The sequence below is a fragment of the Eulemur rufifrons genome, chromosome 30 (assembly GCF_041146395.1).
Source record: "Eulemur rufifrons isolate Redbay chromosome 30, OSU_ERuf_1, whole genome shotgun sequence".
Lineage (NCBI taxonomy): Eukaryota > Metazoa > Chordata > Mammalia > Primates > Lemuridae > Eulemur > Eulemur rufifrons.
Window position 1 is genome coordinate 41942533 of NC_091012.1, and position 16066 is coordinate 41958598.

Below are 16066 nucleotides of genomic sequence, written 5' to 3' on the forward strand. Positions count from 1 at the left end.
AAGGGGGGAAAACCCTTTTGCATCTGTTCCTTCTATTAAATTAGCAGCTTTCATATGTTCTTGCATAATTCTTTCCCATTCCCACTCCTCCTTCTCTTCCCATGACATTTCCTTCTACAATGAGGAATGGAGCACAAATTACCCATTCAGGTCCCAGTCCACAGCCATCCCTAGCAACTTCAGTAATCGCTGTGGTGCTCATCTCCATTTTTTTTTTCAATTATTCTCACAACCCAGAAGCAGCGTCAGATATTGACTGCTGAAGAAGAATTTATAGGCCTGAGACACCTAGCAATCATCCCTCATAATCATTATGCCGAAAACCAATTATAATACATTTGGTGGCTAAGAGAGGACCAGCCAAGAACAGTGTAAACCAGAGTTCACAATGGTCAGAAGCCAAGTTAATTGGAAGTTAGATCTCCCTTGCAGACATTGCTTGTTCATGAAAAATGTTGCTCAGGGAGTCTGTTTTGTTGGTTTTGTTTTTGAGATAGGGTCTCACTGTTGCCCAGGCTAGAGTGCAGTGGCCCAATCATAGCTCACTGCAACCTCAACTCCTATGCTCAAGCGATCCTCCTGCCACAGCCTCCCAAGTAGCTGGGACTACATGCACAACCCACCATGCCAAGCTGATTTTTTGTGTGTGTGTAGAGACAGGGTCTCTTACTCAGGCTGGTCTCGAACTCCTGACCTCAAGCAATCCTCCCGCATCTGCCTCCCAACGTGCTAGGATTATAGGCAATCCTAGCATACTCCCCGCGTCTGGCAGGGAGTCCATTTTAAGTTAAGTTATTGGCATCTGAAAGAAAGTCAGAGAGGAGGTGGTCTGCAAGCATTTGAAATATGGTGTTTCAGGGTTTATTTCCCCCTCAATTTATCAGTTGGGGGGCTTAAGAGTATATATTTTCTAAGGATCAAGCAGCTGCTACTCCTTCAGCTCATGGATGGTCATTTAACACAGGGATAGAAATAAACATGTAACATGCTAGGAATCTAAAGCAGCATAACACAGTGGGAAAAGCATGAGCTCTCTCCCTCAGGGGCTGTTATGACCTTGACTAGACAAAAGGCCTAACCTCTCTGAGCCTCTGCTGCCCATCCATAAAATGGGGCCATTATCACTCACCTCATATGGATAGTGCCTGGTACAAAGCAGATGGTCAATAAATAGACATTATTAGGAATACATGAGGCATCATTATTGTCACCCTTAGAGTTTCTTTATATCTATATCATTTTTGAAGTCTTTTAAGACTGGTTTTTATCTTTCCTAGTGGAGTCAAGCATTGTCCATCTAGGGGAACAGAAATGAAGCTGAAGCTGAAGTTGAAGCTGCTGGAGGTCTGCTAAGACCCAAGGCCTTATAAAACTGGAAGCTGTTTATCCAAAGGAAAATGCTTAATGGCTCTATCTTCCAAGGTTGTGAAATGTCCCAGATATCTATGAGGGCGGGAGTGACTGCTGAGTGAAAAACAGGGAACAAAGAAACCTCAAGCTTGGGAAGAGAGTTGACACTATATTAAAAGAAAGAACGCCATACATATCACACACATATGAAAACTGGGAATTAATCAGCAGGTCAACCCTCCCCCCACGTATTTCATTTGCATACTAGCTTTGTTGCTGGAAGTCCACCCAGTAAGTACAGAGACTGAGCTAGGGGATTTAAGTATTTTCCAGCTCTAAAATTTAATTATTCTTAATGTAAGTAGTACCAACTTAACATGGGAAAAACTAGAGTGAAAAGGCAAAACTTTTCCATATAAAAGTTTTCTATGTAAATATCCTGTCTTTTAAAAAGGAGAAGAACATAATGTACTTCTAAAACTTCTGTCCCCAGCTACTTGTCTTGCATCAAATAAACATTTAAAATGCTTGAAACAGGTCAAAGGGCCTACAGTTCTGCTATTAAATGCCATTAGTTACTCCTTTATAAACAATCAGCTGGCTATTGATTAATGAGCTAGAATGCATTCTAGAATTAACCCATGACCCTAAGAGATTGGAATCCCTTTCTATTCAATCCATTTGCTCGGTGCTATAAATTACCACATTGTATTTACGTTATTAGGAAGCTGCCTTTTACATATAAGGATTAATTTCCTCTTTACTATAAATGGTGTATTTCACAGCCCTGGTGTGGCATGCAAACATAAACTATCACATCAACAAAATTCTTGAAGAAAGAAGCCTCTTTGTAGATGCTACAAATCATACTTTTCAAACTGTAAAGAAAACTAAGAGTTATGACCATCTATTCTTTCACCTGAGATCAAGTATTAAATATTTAGTGAAGAATAGCACCTACAAATGTATGGGGAAAAACGCAGAAAGCATTTTACTGACAACCTGAGGTTTATGACTATCTCCTCTGCCTTGCTGTTTTGATAAAGTTTGTGAACGTGTTTTAATGGGCACTTGGCTCTATCACGGCACAATCTCGTTCCTCAAGAGTGCCTGCTAAGGCATGGTCATATACTCAACTATGACTGATACGATTTGCTATTCAAAACTTCTAACACACTGCCAAATCAACCTCCAGAAAAGGTATGCCAGGTACCACCCTTGCTATTGGAGTCATATTTATTATAAGAGTTTCCATTGCTCTGTTAATTCTTTCAAGAGAGATGGTGATGCAGATGGGTGTAGTCGATGGATAAGAAAGGGCTGAAATGAAGCCTGCCCAGCTTGGGAACTCTCTCAGCCAATCAGCTAGAGTCAGTGCTACATCAAATAAGCACTTTCCTTTGCCTGGACAGACAGACACATAGAAGTGGGACGGGCAGTGACGAACAACAACATTCCAAACTCCCAGACCCAAAGTGCAATGAACCAACACAGTCAATAGCAGCAGTTCAGCTGAAGTTCTATGTATTTACTTGTCTCCAAACAAATCACTGCTTCTTGCTGATTGTCACGCCTTCTGAAGTCAAAGCTAATATTAGAGGCCCAAAGTAAAAGTGCTTTGGGCTCTGTAGAAGCCGCACAAGCATTTTCAATCCAACGAGATAGCCAATGCTAGAGCTGCAATTGGTCACACTTCAGATAACAACTCAAAAAGGCAGAAAACCTTTGTCAATAGAGAAATGTAGGCATTTTGTCTGAGCTCTTGATTTGATTACAGTAAGCTGGCAGTCAAGTTTCACAGAGGGATTTATAAGAGAATTAGCAAAAGTACCCAGCTTTTTAGTCTCTTTCACATGGAAGGGAAATAAAATAGAATTGTAAAGGCAAGGAGTAGCAGTGCTTTCTAACTAAATCAAAGACATGATCTGGAAGGAACACTGCATTTGCAGGAAGGCTAGAAGGCCTCATGTCTTTCTCTGTACTTCTGTGGCTACTCAGCCTGTGAAATGTTGCCCACTACACTGTAGCAGATGTTTTAAATTTTTTAAAAAATATTTAAAGAAGTCTTAATGAATGAAATCTAAGGCAAGGATTAAAAACTAATAAATGTTGTACATTGTGCTATACATACCTATGACACACTTACTTTGAGGATGTTTCAGACTTATTTCAACCTAAAAACCTCCCAGGAAATCTTTAGTACATAACTATGATTGTACAAAGGACAATAATAAATGCATGTAGTTAAAAATTATTTAAGGTCAGAGGTCAGGAAAATTCCAGCTTAGCTGATGGCTGTGAAGCTCAGTTAGATATATTTGTCTTTTAAGGTGAGCTCACTTCCACTGAGTTCATTACTTTCATGGGCCTATGAATTCTAATGCCTTTGAAGGAGCTCAGGAAATTTCACCCCAAAATATGACTCCTTGGTATAAGGAGTATTTTGAATTAAAGGCCCTTAGAGATCAACAGGCCCTTGGAAGGGACTTTCCCTCTCTCTGCATAACCAGAAGAACCCACCAAAAGAACAATTGACTTCCCTTCCCATACTTTCCCTTCCCTGTTAATCTCACTACATTGCAAGAAAGAAAATAATCAAGAATGCAACCAGACCTGGCCCAAATCATTTTAAATATGATACCTCTCAGGTTAATTTAATTTGCAAAGAGAATCATTTACAAGTCAACCTGTTTTCCCCGTCCTTTCATCCACACTAGCAACGATTTATTGCCCCTAAACAGAATTGCCTATATTCCTCAGCTCCCCCTCACTCTAAAAGGAGTGTGTGAAAATACCTGGATCCCATTGGGATATTGGGTAATCACTCTGTGATTGTCCCCATGAGCATGGTAAGTAAACCTCTTCCTCTTATTAATCTGCCTTACTTGTGAGTTGATCTTTCAGTGAACTTTTGGGGGAACGGGGAAGTTTCCTCTCCCCCCTACACCTTCAACTCACTGAACCTCCAAACTGTTTTTTCTACTGACTTAATGCACTAATGGCCAATGTGAATGACAGACAATTTTCAGTCAGTGATTAAAACACAGATCCGGCTACGTCTGAAGAGCGCTTCATGCCCTGCCTCTGGGAAATGACAGAAAACAAGGGGGCTTGAGGGCTGAAGGGAAGAGTGGCCGCTCTGATTTACACTTGGCCCATGCAGATAGATGGGACAGACAATTATTTCTTTTATGGGCGTTTTAAGCTAATTCAGAAAATTTCTACTATTATTCAAGTTAACAAGCTTCAGGCTCCTGGGAGGGTTTTCAAAGACCTGGGGAAAGTAGCTGAGAGTTAAGAAATGATAGGGGGAAAATAGAGGGTACTATACAGATGGCTAATTAACATCTTGTAAGACCTTTCACTAAAGCAGCTGCTCTAGTCACATGCTGAAAAGATTCTCGCAGAATTTTTAGAATTGAAAGGGTTTTTAGAAAGCATCTAGCTCAACCCCCTCATTTTATGGATGGTAAAACTGAGACCCAGTTAATTGCCCCAGGTCACAGGGGGTTCGCTGCAGAACCAGGATGGCAATTCAGTGTGTTCTGCTTCCCGTTCAAAGTTACTAAATTTGCTCCTCAAAATCACAAATTAAAGAAGTTTTCCCAATAGACTAGCATCAGACAACATCTCTATTTCCTTAAGATTTCTTTAAACATGCAAAATATCTAGCAGTTTGCTACAGCAAGTTGTTTAGCAATAATATTACTTCATAACTGTTATATTGTTTTTACTATGTAATTCAGAAATATATTTGACATGGCATCTCTAATCACCTTAACCCATCTGGGTTCTTAACTGTGCTTCTTTTAAAAACAACTAGTCTCTCACAAAATGCTAGACATTTGGGGGTGGGTCTTTATGTCGTGGTCCCAAAACACAGATTATGCCCCACTTCTACTATTTCTATTTGCTTTGCCAAACAATTTTTCCTGACCCCTCTGAACTGAGAATGTGATTAGCATATTCATGAGACAACTGATTCAGCTATGTTAATTAGCAGTTCTACTACCAAAAACAATTCCCAGAACTAGCCAAGAGGGGGAGCAGCTAGCTCTGTCACTATCATACTCTGGCTCTGTCTCCAGCCTACGATGGTAGATTTCTGGTACTAAACATCCTAAGATAAGCAGTGGATTAAAAAAATTACAATATAGAAAAATACAGAGGTGAATCCTTAAACTCAGAGGTACACATTTAAAATATGGGAAACTTGAGCATTTCGTTGGGGCCGGGGGGGGGGGGGGCCTGTGTTTTCAGACCTTGTATTTCACCCAGGTCTGAAACACACACACACACACACACATATACACACACACAAACACACACACACACACACACGCACACACAGAGTTTATAACTTAAAAACTGTGCTGAGCGAGGGTGGGGCACACCTGTAATCCTAACACCCTAACATTTGGGAGGCCAAGGCAGGAGGATTGCTCAAGGCCAAGAATTCAAGACTAGCTTGGGCAATACAGCAAGATCCTATCTCTACAAAAAATTATAAAAATTAGCTAGGCATGGTGGCATGGGCCTGTAGTCCCAGCTACTTGGGGAGCTGAGGCAAGGAGTTGGAGGTTGCAGTGAACTATGATGATGCCACTGCATTCTAGCCCAAGCAACACAGCTAGACCATGTCCCCCTCCCAAAATAAAAAAAAGATAAAAACTGATTTATACACTGTATAGTCTCTTGAGATATGCAAACAGTAGAAAATTAAAAGTACCTAACAAAAAAGGACCTAACTAGAGAAAGGATGCATCCCTCAAATCTGATGAGTCCAAAAATGCCAGAGCTAGCACTAGAACCCTGACAATCAAGGTAGAATGATGGAAAACTGGGATAATAGGATAATTTCTGATAATAGGAGGCTAACTCCCTACAAGCTCCCAAACTTTATTGAAAAGTATATTTTTAAAAAAGTAATTGTTCCTGCCTTAGAAAGGAGCAGTATCTCATAGACATAGGCAAGTTTTGATGATACAGGAAGTTGCCTGGGGTCAGGGTAACCACTCTGAATTTGCTCTGAAAGTTGGAGATGACAAAAGGTGCTCCTCTAAAGTTGCTTGACCCAGAATATTTTTATGAGTCCTTTGCTATTTTCTCATTTCATGTCCCCGGTTGTCTTTGTATAACCTCATCTTGGTTCCCCAGTCACCATCTCGTTACTCTACCCAACTTTCTCTCTTCCATTCACATCAAAGACCCAGGGTTTGGCTTTTATAGTAGTTTGGACAATTATTTGACCAAATCACCCACCCTTGGATTTCTTAGAGTCAAGATACCCCCTTACAGCACTTTATTCAACATCCCTGGATTATTAGGCATTGACAAGTGTAGGAAGATCCTAATTGACCACCTTAAAAATCAATCAGTGCAGCACCCACTAGAAGATTATAGTTTGCTGGGTACTAGTCAACTGAGATTTTGCCATATAAAATTATTTCATCATGTCAGACAACCTAATTTGGAGAAAATGTACACAAAGTATTCTAACTCTGTTCTGATCTCCAGACCAAATCCATTTCAGCTACTTCTTCAAAAAATAATTAATCTAGGCTAACTATTGTCTATGCCACATTTTAATTAGAAGTCATAGGAAACAAACTGGAGTTTAATAATCATTTTTCTTGATACATTTTGAAACTAAAAAGGCAGAGAGTCACATATTTATTGAATGCGAAGCCGGGTAGGGAATGGCAAGAGAAACTGTCCTTCTGTCCTTTTTAAAAAACATATGTTAACACTTGCTGATAAAGTTTCTCTGTATGGTTTAAAAAAAAAAAACTACACATTGGAATCATAGGGGTACTGCTATAAAACCATGGGGAGCAAGAAGGGGAAGAATAGCTAAACCAGCAGGCCTGTAGGCAATGATTATGGGCTCCATGCCAGGAAGAGACAAGTCTAACAAGAAATGGGGTGACTTGAAGGAGACAGCCTTAGAACTTATAAACAGCTTTATCTCCACTGCATCGTGCTGCCAACAGGACAGCCACTTCTAAAGAGCAGGATTTTTTTCCTCCTAAATTCCATTATGAAGCCTCTAAGTGGTAATTTTTAAATATCCGCGTCTTAAAGTTTTCAAAGATGACCATCTAATTATCTTTCTAAGTTTTCTCCCGAAAGTGAAAGAAAATGCTTAGGTTATTATCATGAATGAGAAATGCCACAGTCAAGGAGATATCATTCTTTTCAATAATAATAATTTAGTGATCAAGATAGACAGGTGGTCTAATGATATATTCTGCCAGTAACACTCATTTTCACGTGGTGTCAACATACTGTTAAATACTCTTAACAGTTATGGCATTTGTGTAGGGGATATGGGGTAATAAGGAGGATACAGAGATATATAAATTATTCCCATCCATCCAAAGAAAGGAGATAGAATTAAGACACAATTTTGCATGCAATGTGTTTGAAAGATGGGTAGGATCAATGGCATATGACATAGACAGTGTTTTAGTTCAACTACATTACAGAGTAAATATAATTCGTGATCTAGCCTGAAAACCTAACTAACACTTATTAAATTGGTTATAAGTTTGAAATAATACATCTCAAAGCCAACATTTGAAATACAACCTGTTCTTTAGCTGGGGACTGCCTTATCAGCCACATCAAATCTAATTTAGTCTAACTTCTCACCATGGTAACAAGCCCTTTGCAGAAATAGTCAAAGACATTTCACATCTAGAAAATTTGCCTGTACTTCTTCACCACACATAATGTCAAGAAAAGCATCCTTCAAAGGTGCTATGTAATTAAAATGGCCTTTAAAACAGGCACAAAGGAAATCATTCCTATTAAAACTAAATCTACTTCATAACGATCTTCAAACTGAGTGAACAGCAACCGAGAAAAGAATCCTGAGGTGTTTTGGACCCCACATTCTGTTTTTGTTAAGTCTGTTATCTGTAACATTGCATCAGATAGGATTGAAGTGTCTCTCTCTCATTGGGCTTATATTGGCTATTTCTTCACGATTAAAAGAAAGTGTGCATGTGAGAAACCATGTCTGGCACAGGGGATTAGATCGGGTCATGGCTTTTACATGAAAAGACTATGCTAGAGCCCAAGTTCCAATGAGGCTGAGGATGGAGCCCAGCATAATGAAGACTACAGCATAGTGGCCACTTCTGGGTCACTGCAGCATGGACGCTCAAGACTTGAGCTTTAATTCTGTCTGTGTTCTAGGAATTCTAGTTGTCTTGGGGGATCCATTTCGAAATTTAATTTGAAGTCCTGCATCTGTAAAATCTCTCTTGCTATTTTGACTAAGACAGTTTTCAGATGCCTGCTTTTTTTTTTTTTTTTTAATTTTTTTTTTTTTTTTTTTTTTTGAGACAGAGTCTCACTCTGTTGCCCAGGCTAGAGTGAGTGCCGTGGCGTCAGCCTAGCTCACAGCAACCTCAAACTCCTGAGCTCAAGCGATCCTCCTGTCTCAGCCTCCCGAGTAGCTGGGACTACAGGCATGCGCCACCATGCCCGGCTAATTTTTTTTTTTCTATATATATTTTTAGCTGTCCATATAATTTCTTTCTATTTTTAGTAGAGGTGGGGTCTCGCTCTTGCTCAGGCTGGTCTCGAACTCCTGAGCTCAAACGATCCGCCCACCTCGGCCTCCCAGAGTGCTAGGATTACAGGCGTGAGCCACCGCGCCTGGCCCAGATGCCTGCTTTTTATTAGGAAGCCTTTTTTTTTAAGGAACTTGCGTCAACAACACTATTCTGTGTTCACCCAAGAAAATAAATGAAAGCATTTAAATTAAACTAATCTATTTTTTTTTTTTTTTTGGCTTCTTGAGACCATATTTCCATAATCCCTACCATATAGATTCCAGTGCATCGGAAGGATTCTAGCACTAAAGTTGCAGGGTGAACTTGCCCCCGGGATCCAACAAGGAGAACATCTTGAGAGAAAACTCAAGCACTAAGGGAACCGAGAAGCCCTGAAAAAGCTATTGTATGAACTTAACTGTCAGCTCTTAAAGGTGACTTGAATAACATACCATCAAACTTCGTGTACTGGGAAGCAAAGACAGCTTCCAATTGATCGCACTGTTCGCCGACCACACTTTTGAAATCCTCTGTACTTTGCAGGCTGTACTTTTCCTCCATCTCTTGAGAGCAGCAGGTATAACCCTGGGGACAGATCTTCAAATGGTCACCTGGAAGATAAAAAGTAGAATGGTCAATCTCTATTATCATTCATCAAGTCTAAGAGGGCAGTGTTTGATTTAGGTGCACACATTCTGCTTCATTTCAGTCTTCCGAGGCTCCTGCAAAAGGCCCAGGCATCATGTGTATAACAAGTTTCTTGAAGCCAAAACAAAATTGTATTCCCTTCTTGGAAAAATAAAATAATAAAGCCTCCTCCAAAAGGCAAAACAACTTTCTAATCAGGGAAATGGATAAACCACAGGAAAATTGGTGGGACCAACAAACGAAGTAGCATTCAGTATCAAGTAGTCTCCTTTATAAATTCCCTCAGATACGATTGCTAAATACTGTACAAGTCATGCGAACAAGACATACTTTTTCCAGATTAGGGAGTTTATGTTCCAAGAGAGACTATCCTTAATGAAGAATGATTTATAAAACATGTGCCAACAACCAAAAACTGAGCAAATATATGTGCAATAGTTACACTGTGGGGAAGCCAAGGATTTCTGCATTTTCAAGGGGTTGTCAGCAAAGAGAGAACTATGGGAGTTCATGCCGGATAATCTGAGTCTATGATAAATCACAAAGAGCTGATGGTGAACAATCCTCGATTTCTATCCAGTTGTCTTCTGTGTAGATGTCAAGGACTATATGTACCTTATGATGCTGTATGGTGTAGCCACTCATCCCAGCATAGACTCACCGTTTCCGATGAATGGAATCTTTAATGGTGATGCAGCCCTAAGAATCAAGGGAAATGTCAAAGATACACCACTCTACAGCAGCCCAACCTACAAAGTATCTCCCCTCCCTGACAGTAACTGCATTGTGCTTGCAGTTTGGAGATGAGGGTTTAGCGGGGTTCTTTCTATACGCCCTACAGTTCCCCCACCTTATTCCTCCTCTGTCACAGAACAAAAATTGTGCTTTGAGGAGACAATTCCCCTTCCCTCATAATGACCAAGAGATGTGGTACTACTCAAAAATAAATCCCACTAGGTACTGACACTTTAGTTGCTCCGGTATTAGTGTGGTATAATGTGGTATACATGTTTACAAGGATTGCACTGTGTCTTCTGCTATTGCTGTTCATGTTCCGTGTAAGACAGAAGGGGGCTGAAAAGAATCAAGATCTCAGGAATTCAGGAATGAATATGTTGAAGACATATGAATCTGTCAATGTTGAGTGTGTCCAATAGACAAAGTGCTGGGGGGTGAAAAGCAAATCTTTCTAACAACACTAATCATGGGTTAAGAAAAGGGCCATAAGCTGGCCATTGACAGGAAATAGGCCTTTACCTGACATAGATATCAAGGTAGCTTTGGGGTATGGCAGTAGTTCAGATGAAACTGAGTCGGCAATTTATTTGATTGACTTATTTGACTCACACTAGATTGTCAACTGCACATATGCAAATAATTACACAACCATATATGTTCTCGATCATCCTTGCTTCCTGGCAATTAAAAAGTAGGGAGAGTGTTATTATCAGGAAAACGGGGGTATGCATCATTAAAAGACCATGTAAGGAGGGGAGAAAGGGCAACAATCCTCAAATAACTTCCTCATCCAGAAACTGCTAAAAGTTTCCTTAGACATGTCTGAAAGCTTTGGTCAACAGATAATTCTACCAACAGAAAAAAAAGGAAATAAAAAAGATTGTGTAGTAGAGTTGGAGCCGTGAAATTGCAGAATATCTTAGATCTCATTAGTGAAAAAGAAGGGTTGCTAAGGCTGTTTTATGGAAACACCTTTGTTACAACCAAAAACAAAACTCCCTCTTCACTGGCTTCACAAGTTCACAGCAGGCCTTTGGTACTGGGACATATAATTAACAGAGAGAGATTCAATTGTCTCCTGGTTTCAGGGTTGAGGGTTTCCTCCATTATGGTCTTAACACAATATGAAGGACCCCAAATGGTATAGTGCCATAGCTCTATTAAATACTACACATCACACTCGCACCCCCTACAGAAAATGAATTGGAATGTTCAGAATGAGAACACATGAAGCTATTTAAGCGAATTGCTTCACAATAAGGGGGCTGATACTTTTAAAAAGTTTGTCACAGGCTAAAATTCATAGGATAGGCTGTTTTTCAAGCCCCCGCAAAGATTCCATTGTGGTATGTGTGAATTTCCAAGGCAAAACAATTCATGAGTTTGGAAAATAAATTATGTTCACCTAAACTTTACAGGGTCCATATATTATTAATAAAGGGTCACTTACTGGATCCTCTCAAAATGGGCATCTAAGTTCAAGGAAAAGCACCCTTTTCCCCCACCCCCAATGCACGTGTGTGTGAGCACACACGCACACACACACACACTCACACACACTGAAGCAAGAAAATACTAAGAGACAGCAGGAAAGAATAATTTTCTCCATTGAAGAAGGTGCTAGACTTTGAGAGGTTTAAATTTACCCACAGGAAATTTACAATAACTAAGGATACACTCTTCAAAAATGTGTAGCAGCAAGAAAAGTTTTACTGGTAACCTGCTGAAAGTCGACAGCACCACTTACCCTGGCACACGTAAAAGGCCCAGCACAGCCCATGCACTCCAGTCATCTCACACCCACCAAGGGCCCTCGGCAGGACCCATGGAGACCTGCTTACACTTGACTGAACACGGGAGGACATCTTTGTTTTGGTGATATCGAATACAAAAGACAAAAAATAGTACACTTTCATCTTAGACAGGAGATCTTTCCAGGAAGACTTTTCTGATGGTGAAAGGCTTGCCTTGTGTCAAGGGTGACAACAGGAGAGACACCTGGCTAACGTTTCTGCTGGCAAAGTGGATTTCCTCTCAGTGCAAAGTTCCCACCCCAACATGCTACTGCTTTCGGCCATAGAGTCCTGAATGCACCGCTTATCCTGTTTGCATTTCTTAAAACCATTACTTGAAAATGTAATTTGACATTCTTGCCAAAAGCCCTGAGACACATGCAGTCCAAGACACACTTGTGAATTAAACCCCAAGACATACTTGGGCTACTGGGGATTCAGTGCCATAACCAGTTAGTGCTGAGAATAGGGAGGAAAAGAGGACAGTCTTGGCATATGTGAAAATGGAATTATAGCTCTCTGTTCTGGTAAGAATCTCTGAGAATTCAAGCAACTCATTTGGTTTTTTAAAAAATTTGAATAATTCGACTTTAAGTACCAAAAATGGTTTCTTTTGAAACCCAGGGCATATATATTCTTTGAAAGCCATTCTGTTTTATGTGTTTGAGGCTGTTTCCAAAATGCTGTGCCTGAATGAGAAATACCTTTTCTTTCTGGAGATCTCCTTTCTAAACCTGGTGATCCTATATACATCTCATTTAAGAAAGTTGCCACAATGTTTCCTTTAGGCTGAGAGCTGAACACAGGGACAACTGAATCGATATGGGACAGGTAGACAGCAACTGTGGGGGTAGCATTGGATATGTGCACTTTTTAAAAGGGGCTCTAGGTGATTCTGATACATACCCTTCCTTAGGAATTATTGCTAGAAAGTCTTCAGGATTCCAGCTGCAGAAGATTTGGGATTAGCAGTTGATCAGTTAATCCACTAGCTCAGTGAAGAGTATGTTATGATCTATAAATTGTCGTTTGTCTCTTGTTTCCCTAAATCAATCTCCTGCTTTTGTGACCCTTGACATATATAGCTTCTTCTCCACTTATCTTCTGTAGGCCCTTAAAACTCTCCTGTCTGCTTTCCACTCTTTTTTTACTCTACCCATATAGTTCTTTCTTACCCCACCCCACCTCTTTAACTGTGCATACATGAAACTGAAGGGTTTTTTTTTTATTTGTTGTACTTATTGAGAGTTCCTTGTTCTTAATTTAAAAAGCAGGTGAATTGAATGCTTTATGGTTTTCTAAGGAAGCACCTAAATTAAGTTGCTTTTCGTACAAGGCCCTTGATTAGTTTTTTTCTTTGTGGGTCAGTGGCCCTCAATAGAAAAAAGGTCCCCCGGCCCTGTCCTAGGGGGCTTGGACGGGATTCAATGAAGCGTGCTTTTAAAGCTTAACTCTATGGCATTAAAAACAAAAAAATCACTCGAAAGAGCCAAACTTTTTTCAATCACACAGCTCTATGTAATTTCTCTTTACTCTTAATATCAATGCCTTAGTTTTCAAAGCTGAACAAAGACAATCACAATAAATTACTCTCAATCCTGCCAAGTGTGTATTGGTTCTTTTTTTTTTTTTTTGAAGCACTTCAAATCAATGGTTAAAGAAGTAGGCACTGAATATGGGGAATCTATTCCATCATTTAACAACGCTCTGGGGTGAACAATCTGTAGAACTGTGCTTTCTCACTTTATCTCAGATATTCTTCTCACCAAATGCTGGCTCTGATGTACAAATGGGAGTACAGCTAATATTCGTTTATTTTCAGTTGCTCAAAACTCAGCTTCCCATAAAAAATGTTAGAAATGGTAGTTAGGTTCTCGGGCCAGCCCTCAGCTTTTTTCCTACTAACTTGACTATTTTCAACTATATCTAACAATCATTTTCTACATCTGTCTCAGAAAATTCATTTTGAAATCCAACTAGCTCCCAAGAAAATGTCTCTCTGATTCTTACACTTTTTGGGGAGTGCGGTGGTCATAGAGGAATATTTGTAGTTACCACTAAGGTGTTAGCTTTCTTTCTGTACCTGCAGGAGACCAAGTAAATCTCGAGTGATTACTCCCCCAGTGTCCTAAATGGAGGAAAATGGGCCAGAAACAATTGTCAGACACTGGCAGAGAACCCAGGCTTGCCTACACCAGTGTGATTTTTAAGGCAGACATTCTCTGTACCTGAACTGATTTGGCCAGTAAAGCAACCAAATGCCTTTGGTAAATAAAAGAGACACAAACTGTATCCTAAGGGTAAGGACTGCAGTGAGGAATATTTGAGAAGGACAGAGTGGAAAGGACTAAGCAAACTGCAAATATAAGAGACAATTTTGCATTGGCCTTTCTTGAAGAAACTGAGTGCCTCACTTGGGTTATGAAGAAAACTTAGCTCTGGAGGAAGGGTCTTTAAGGAGTGGATTTAAAAGGTCCCAAATACTTAACACTAGTTGGATCTTTTATTCCGCAGGGCTAATGGTAGTCTAGGGGGAAGAAGTCTGATCTGGGAGTCAGGGATATGGGTTTGAGGCTCTGGGAAAGTCACTTACCCACTAAAAAAGCCCTTTGTAAACAAGGAAGCATTATGTAACTATAAAACAGCGCAATTACAAAACAAACAAAGAAAGAAAGAACATCTATTATACTCTGAGATAAGCTACTGAAGTTTTGGATGAAGAGACATTTCTGACAACTTGTCCTAGGTAAGGGAGAGGGGTCAAGGAGAGCAACACCTCTCTCCTCCAGCTAGTTCAGGAAGATGTGGAAGCAGAGCATACCAAGTAGGAGCTGAATGGCATGCATAGGTAATGGTGAACTCAGGGCAACCAAGCCATCAACCAGGACATTTAAAGGGCCATCAAAAGCAAAGCCTCGGGAGCTTAAGGGGACATGATGATGAAAATATAATGCAGTATTTCTCCTGGATAGGATCCTAGAACAGAATAAGGATATTAGGGGAAAACCTAAGGAGATCACACAAAAACTTGCATGCCAATGTTCATAGCAGCATTATTCATAATTGCCAAATTTCTATCAACAGATGAATGGACACGCAAAATATTGTATACTGTAGCTACATAATAAAATATTATTCAGCTATGAGAAATAATGAAGTTCTGATATATGTTACAACATGGCTGAATCTTAAAAAGATGGCTAAGTAAAAAGAGCCAGTCACAAAAGTCCATGTGGTACAATTCCATTTATATAAAATATCCAACATAAGCACATCTGGAGATACAAAGTAGGTTAGTGGCTGCCCATGGCTGGGGGTTGGGGGGGGATGGATGGGAGGAAAGTGGGAGTGATAGCTAAAAGGTAAAGGGTTTCTTTCTGGGGAGACGAAAAATTGATTTTAGTGATGGAGGCACAACTGTGTGAATATTTAAAGTATGCTTTACATGGGTTAATTATTTGTTACATGAGCTATATTTTGATAAAACTGTTACCAAAAAAAAAAAAAACCCTAAGGAAATTAAAATAAACTACGGACTTTAGTTAATAATAATGCATCAATATTGGTTCATCAAATTGTAACAAATGTGCCACCCTAACATAAGATGTTAATAATAGGGGATTCTTGGGGCAGGATATAGGAAACCCTCTATGCTATCTTCCCAACTTCTATAAAGCTAAAATTCTTCTAGTAAGATAAAATGTTTACTTTTTTAAAAAAAGCAAGTCTTGGCCGGGCGCGGTGGCTCACGCCTGTAATCCTAGCACTCTGGGAGGCCGAGGCGGGTGGATCGCTCGAGGTCAGGAGTTCAAGACCAGCCTGAGCAAGAGTGAGACCCCGTCTCTACTAAAAATAGAAAGAAATTATATGGACAACTAAAATATATATATACAAAAATAACTAGCCGGGCATGGTGGCGCATGCCTGTAGTCCCAGCTACTGGGGAGGCTGAGGCAGTAGGATCGCTTAAGC

General features: G+C 40.0%; 1 protein-coding gene across 1 annotated transcript in view; it reads right to left on the minus strand.

Annotated features, from left to right (window-relative positions):
• The window catches only part of LOC138377795 (glypican-4-like), a 33870-nt gene extending 24349 nt beyond the window's left edge, over nt 1–9521 (minus strand). The window contains exon 1 of the mRNA XM_069462788.1: nt 9368–9521. Within this exon, the coding sequence (XP_069318889.1) occupies nt 9368–9476 (109 nt within the window). The 5' untranslated portion in view covers nt 9477–9521. The remainder of the gene's footprint in view (nt 1–9367) is intronic.
• Between the last annotated feature and the right edge of the window lie 6545 nt (nt 9522–16066).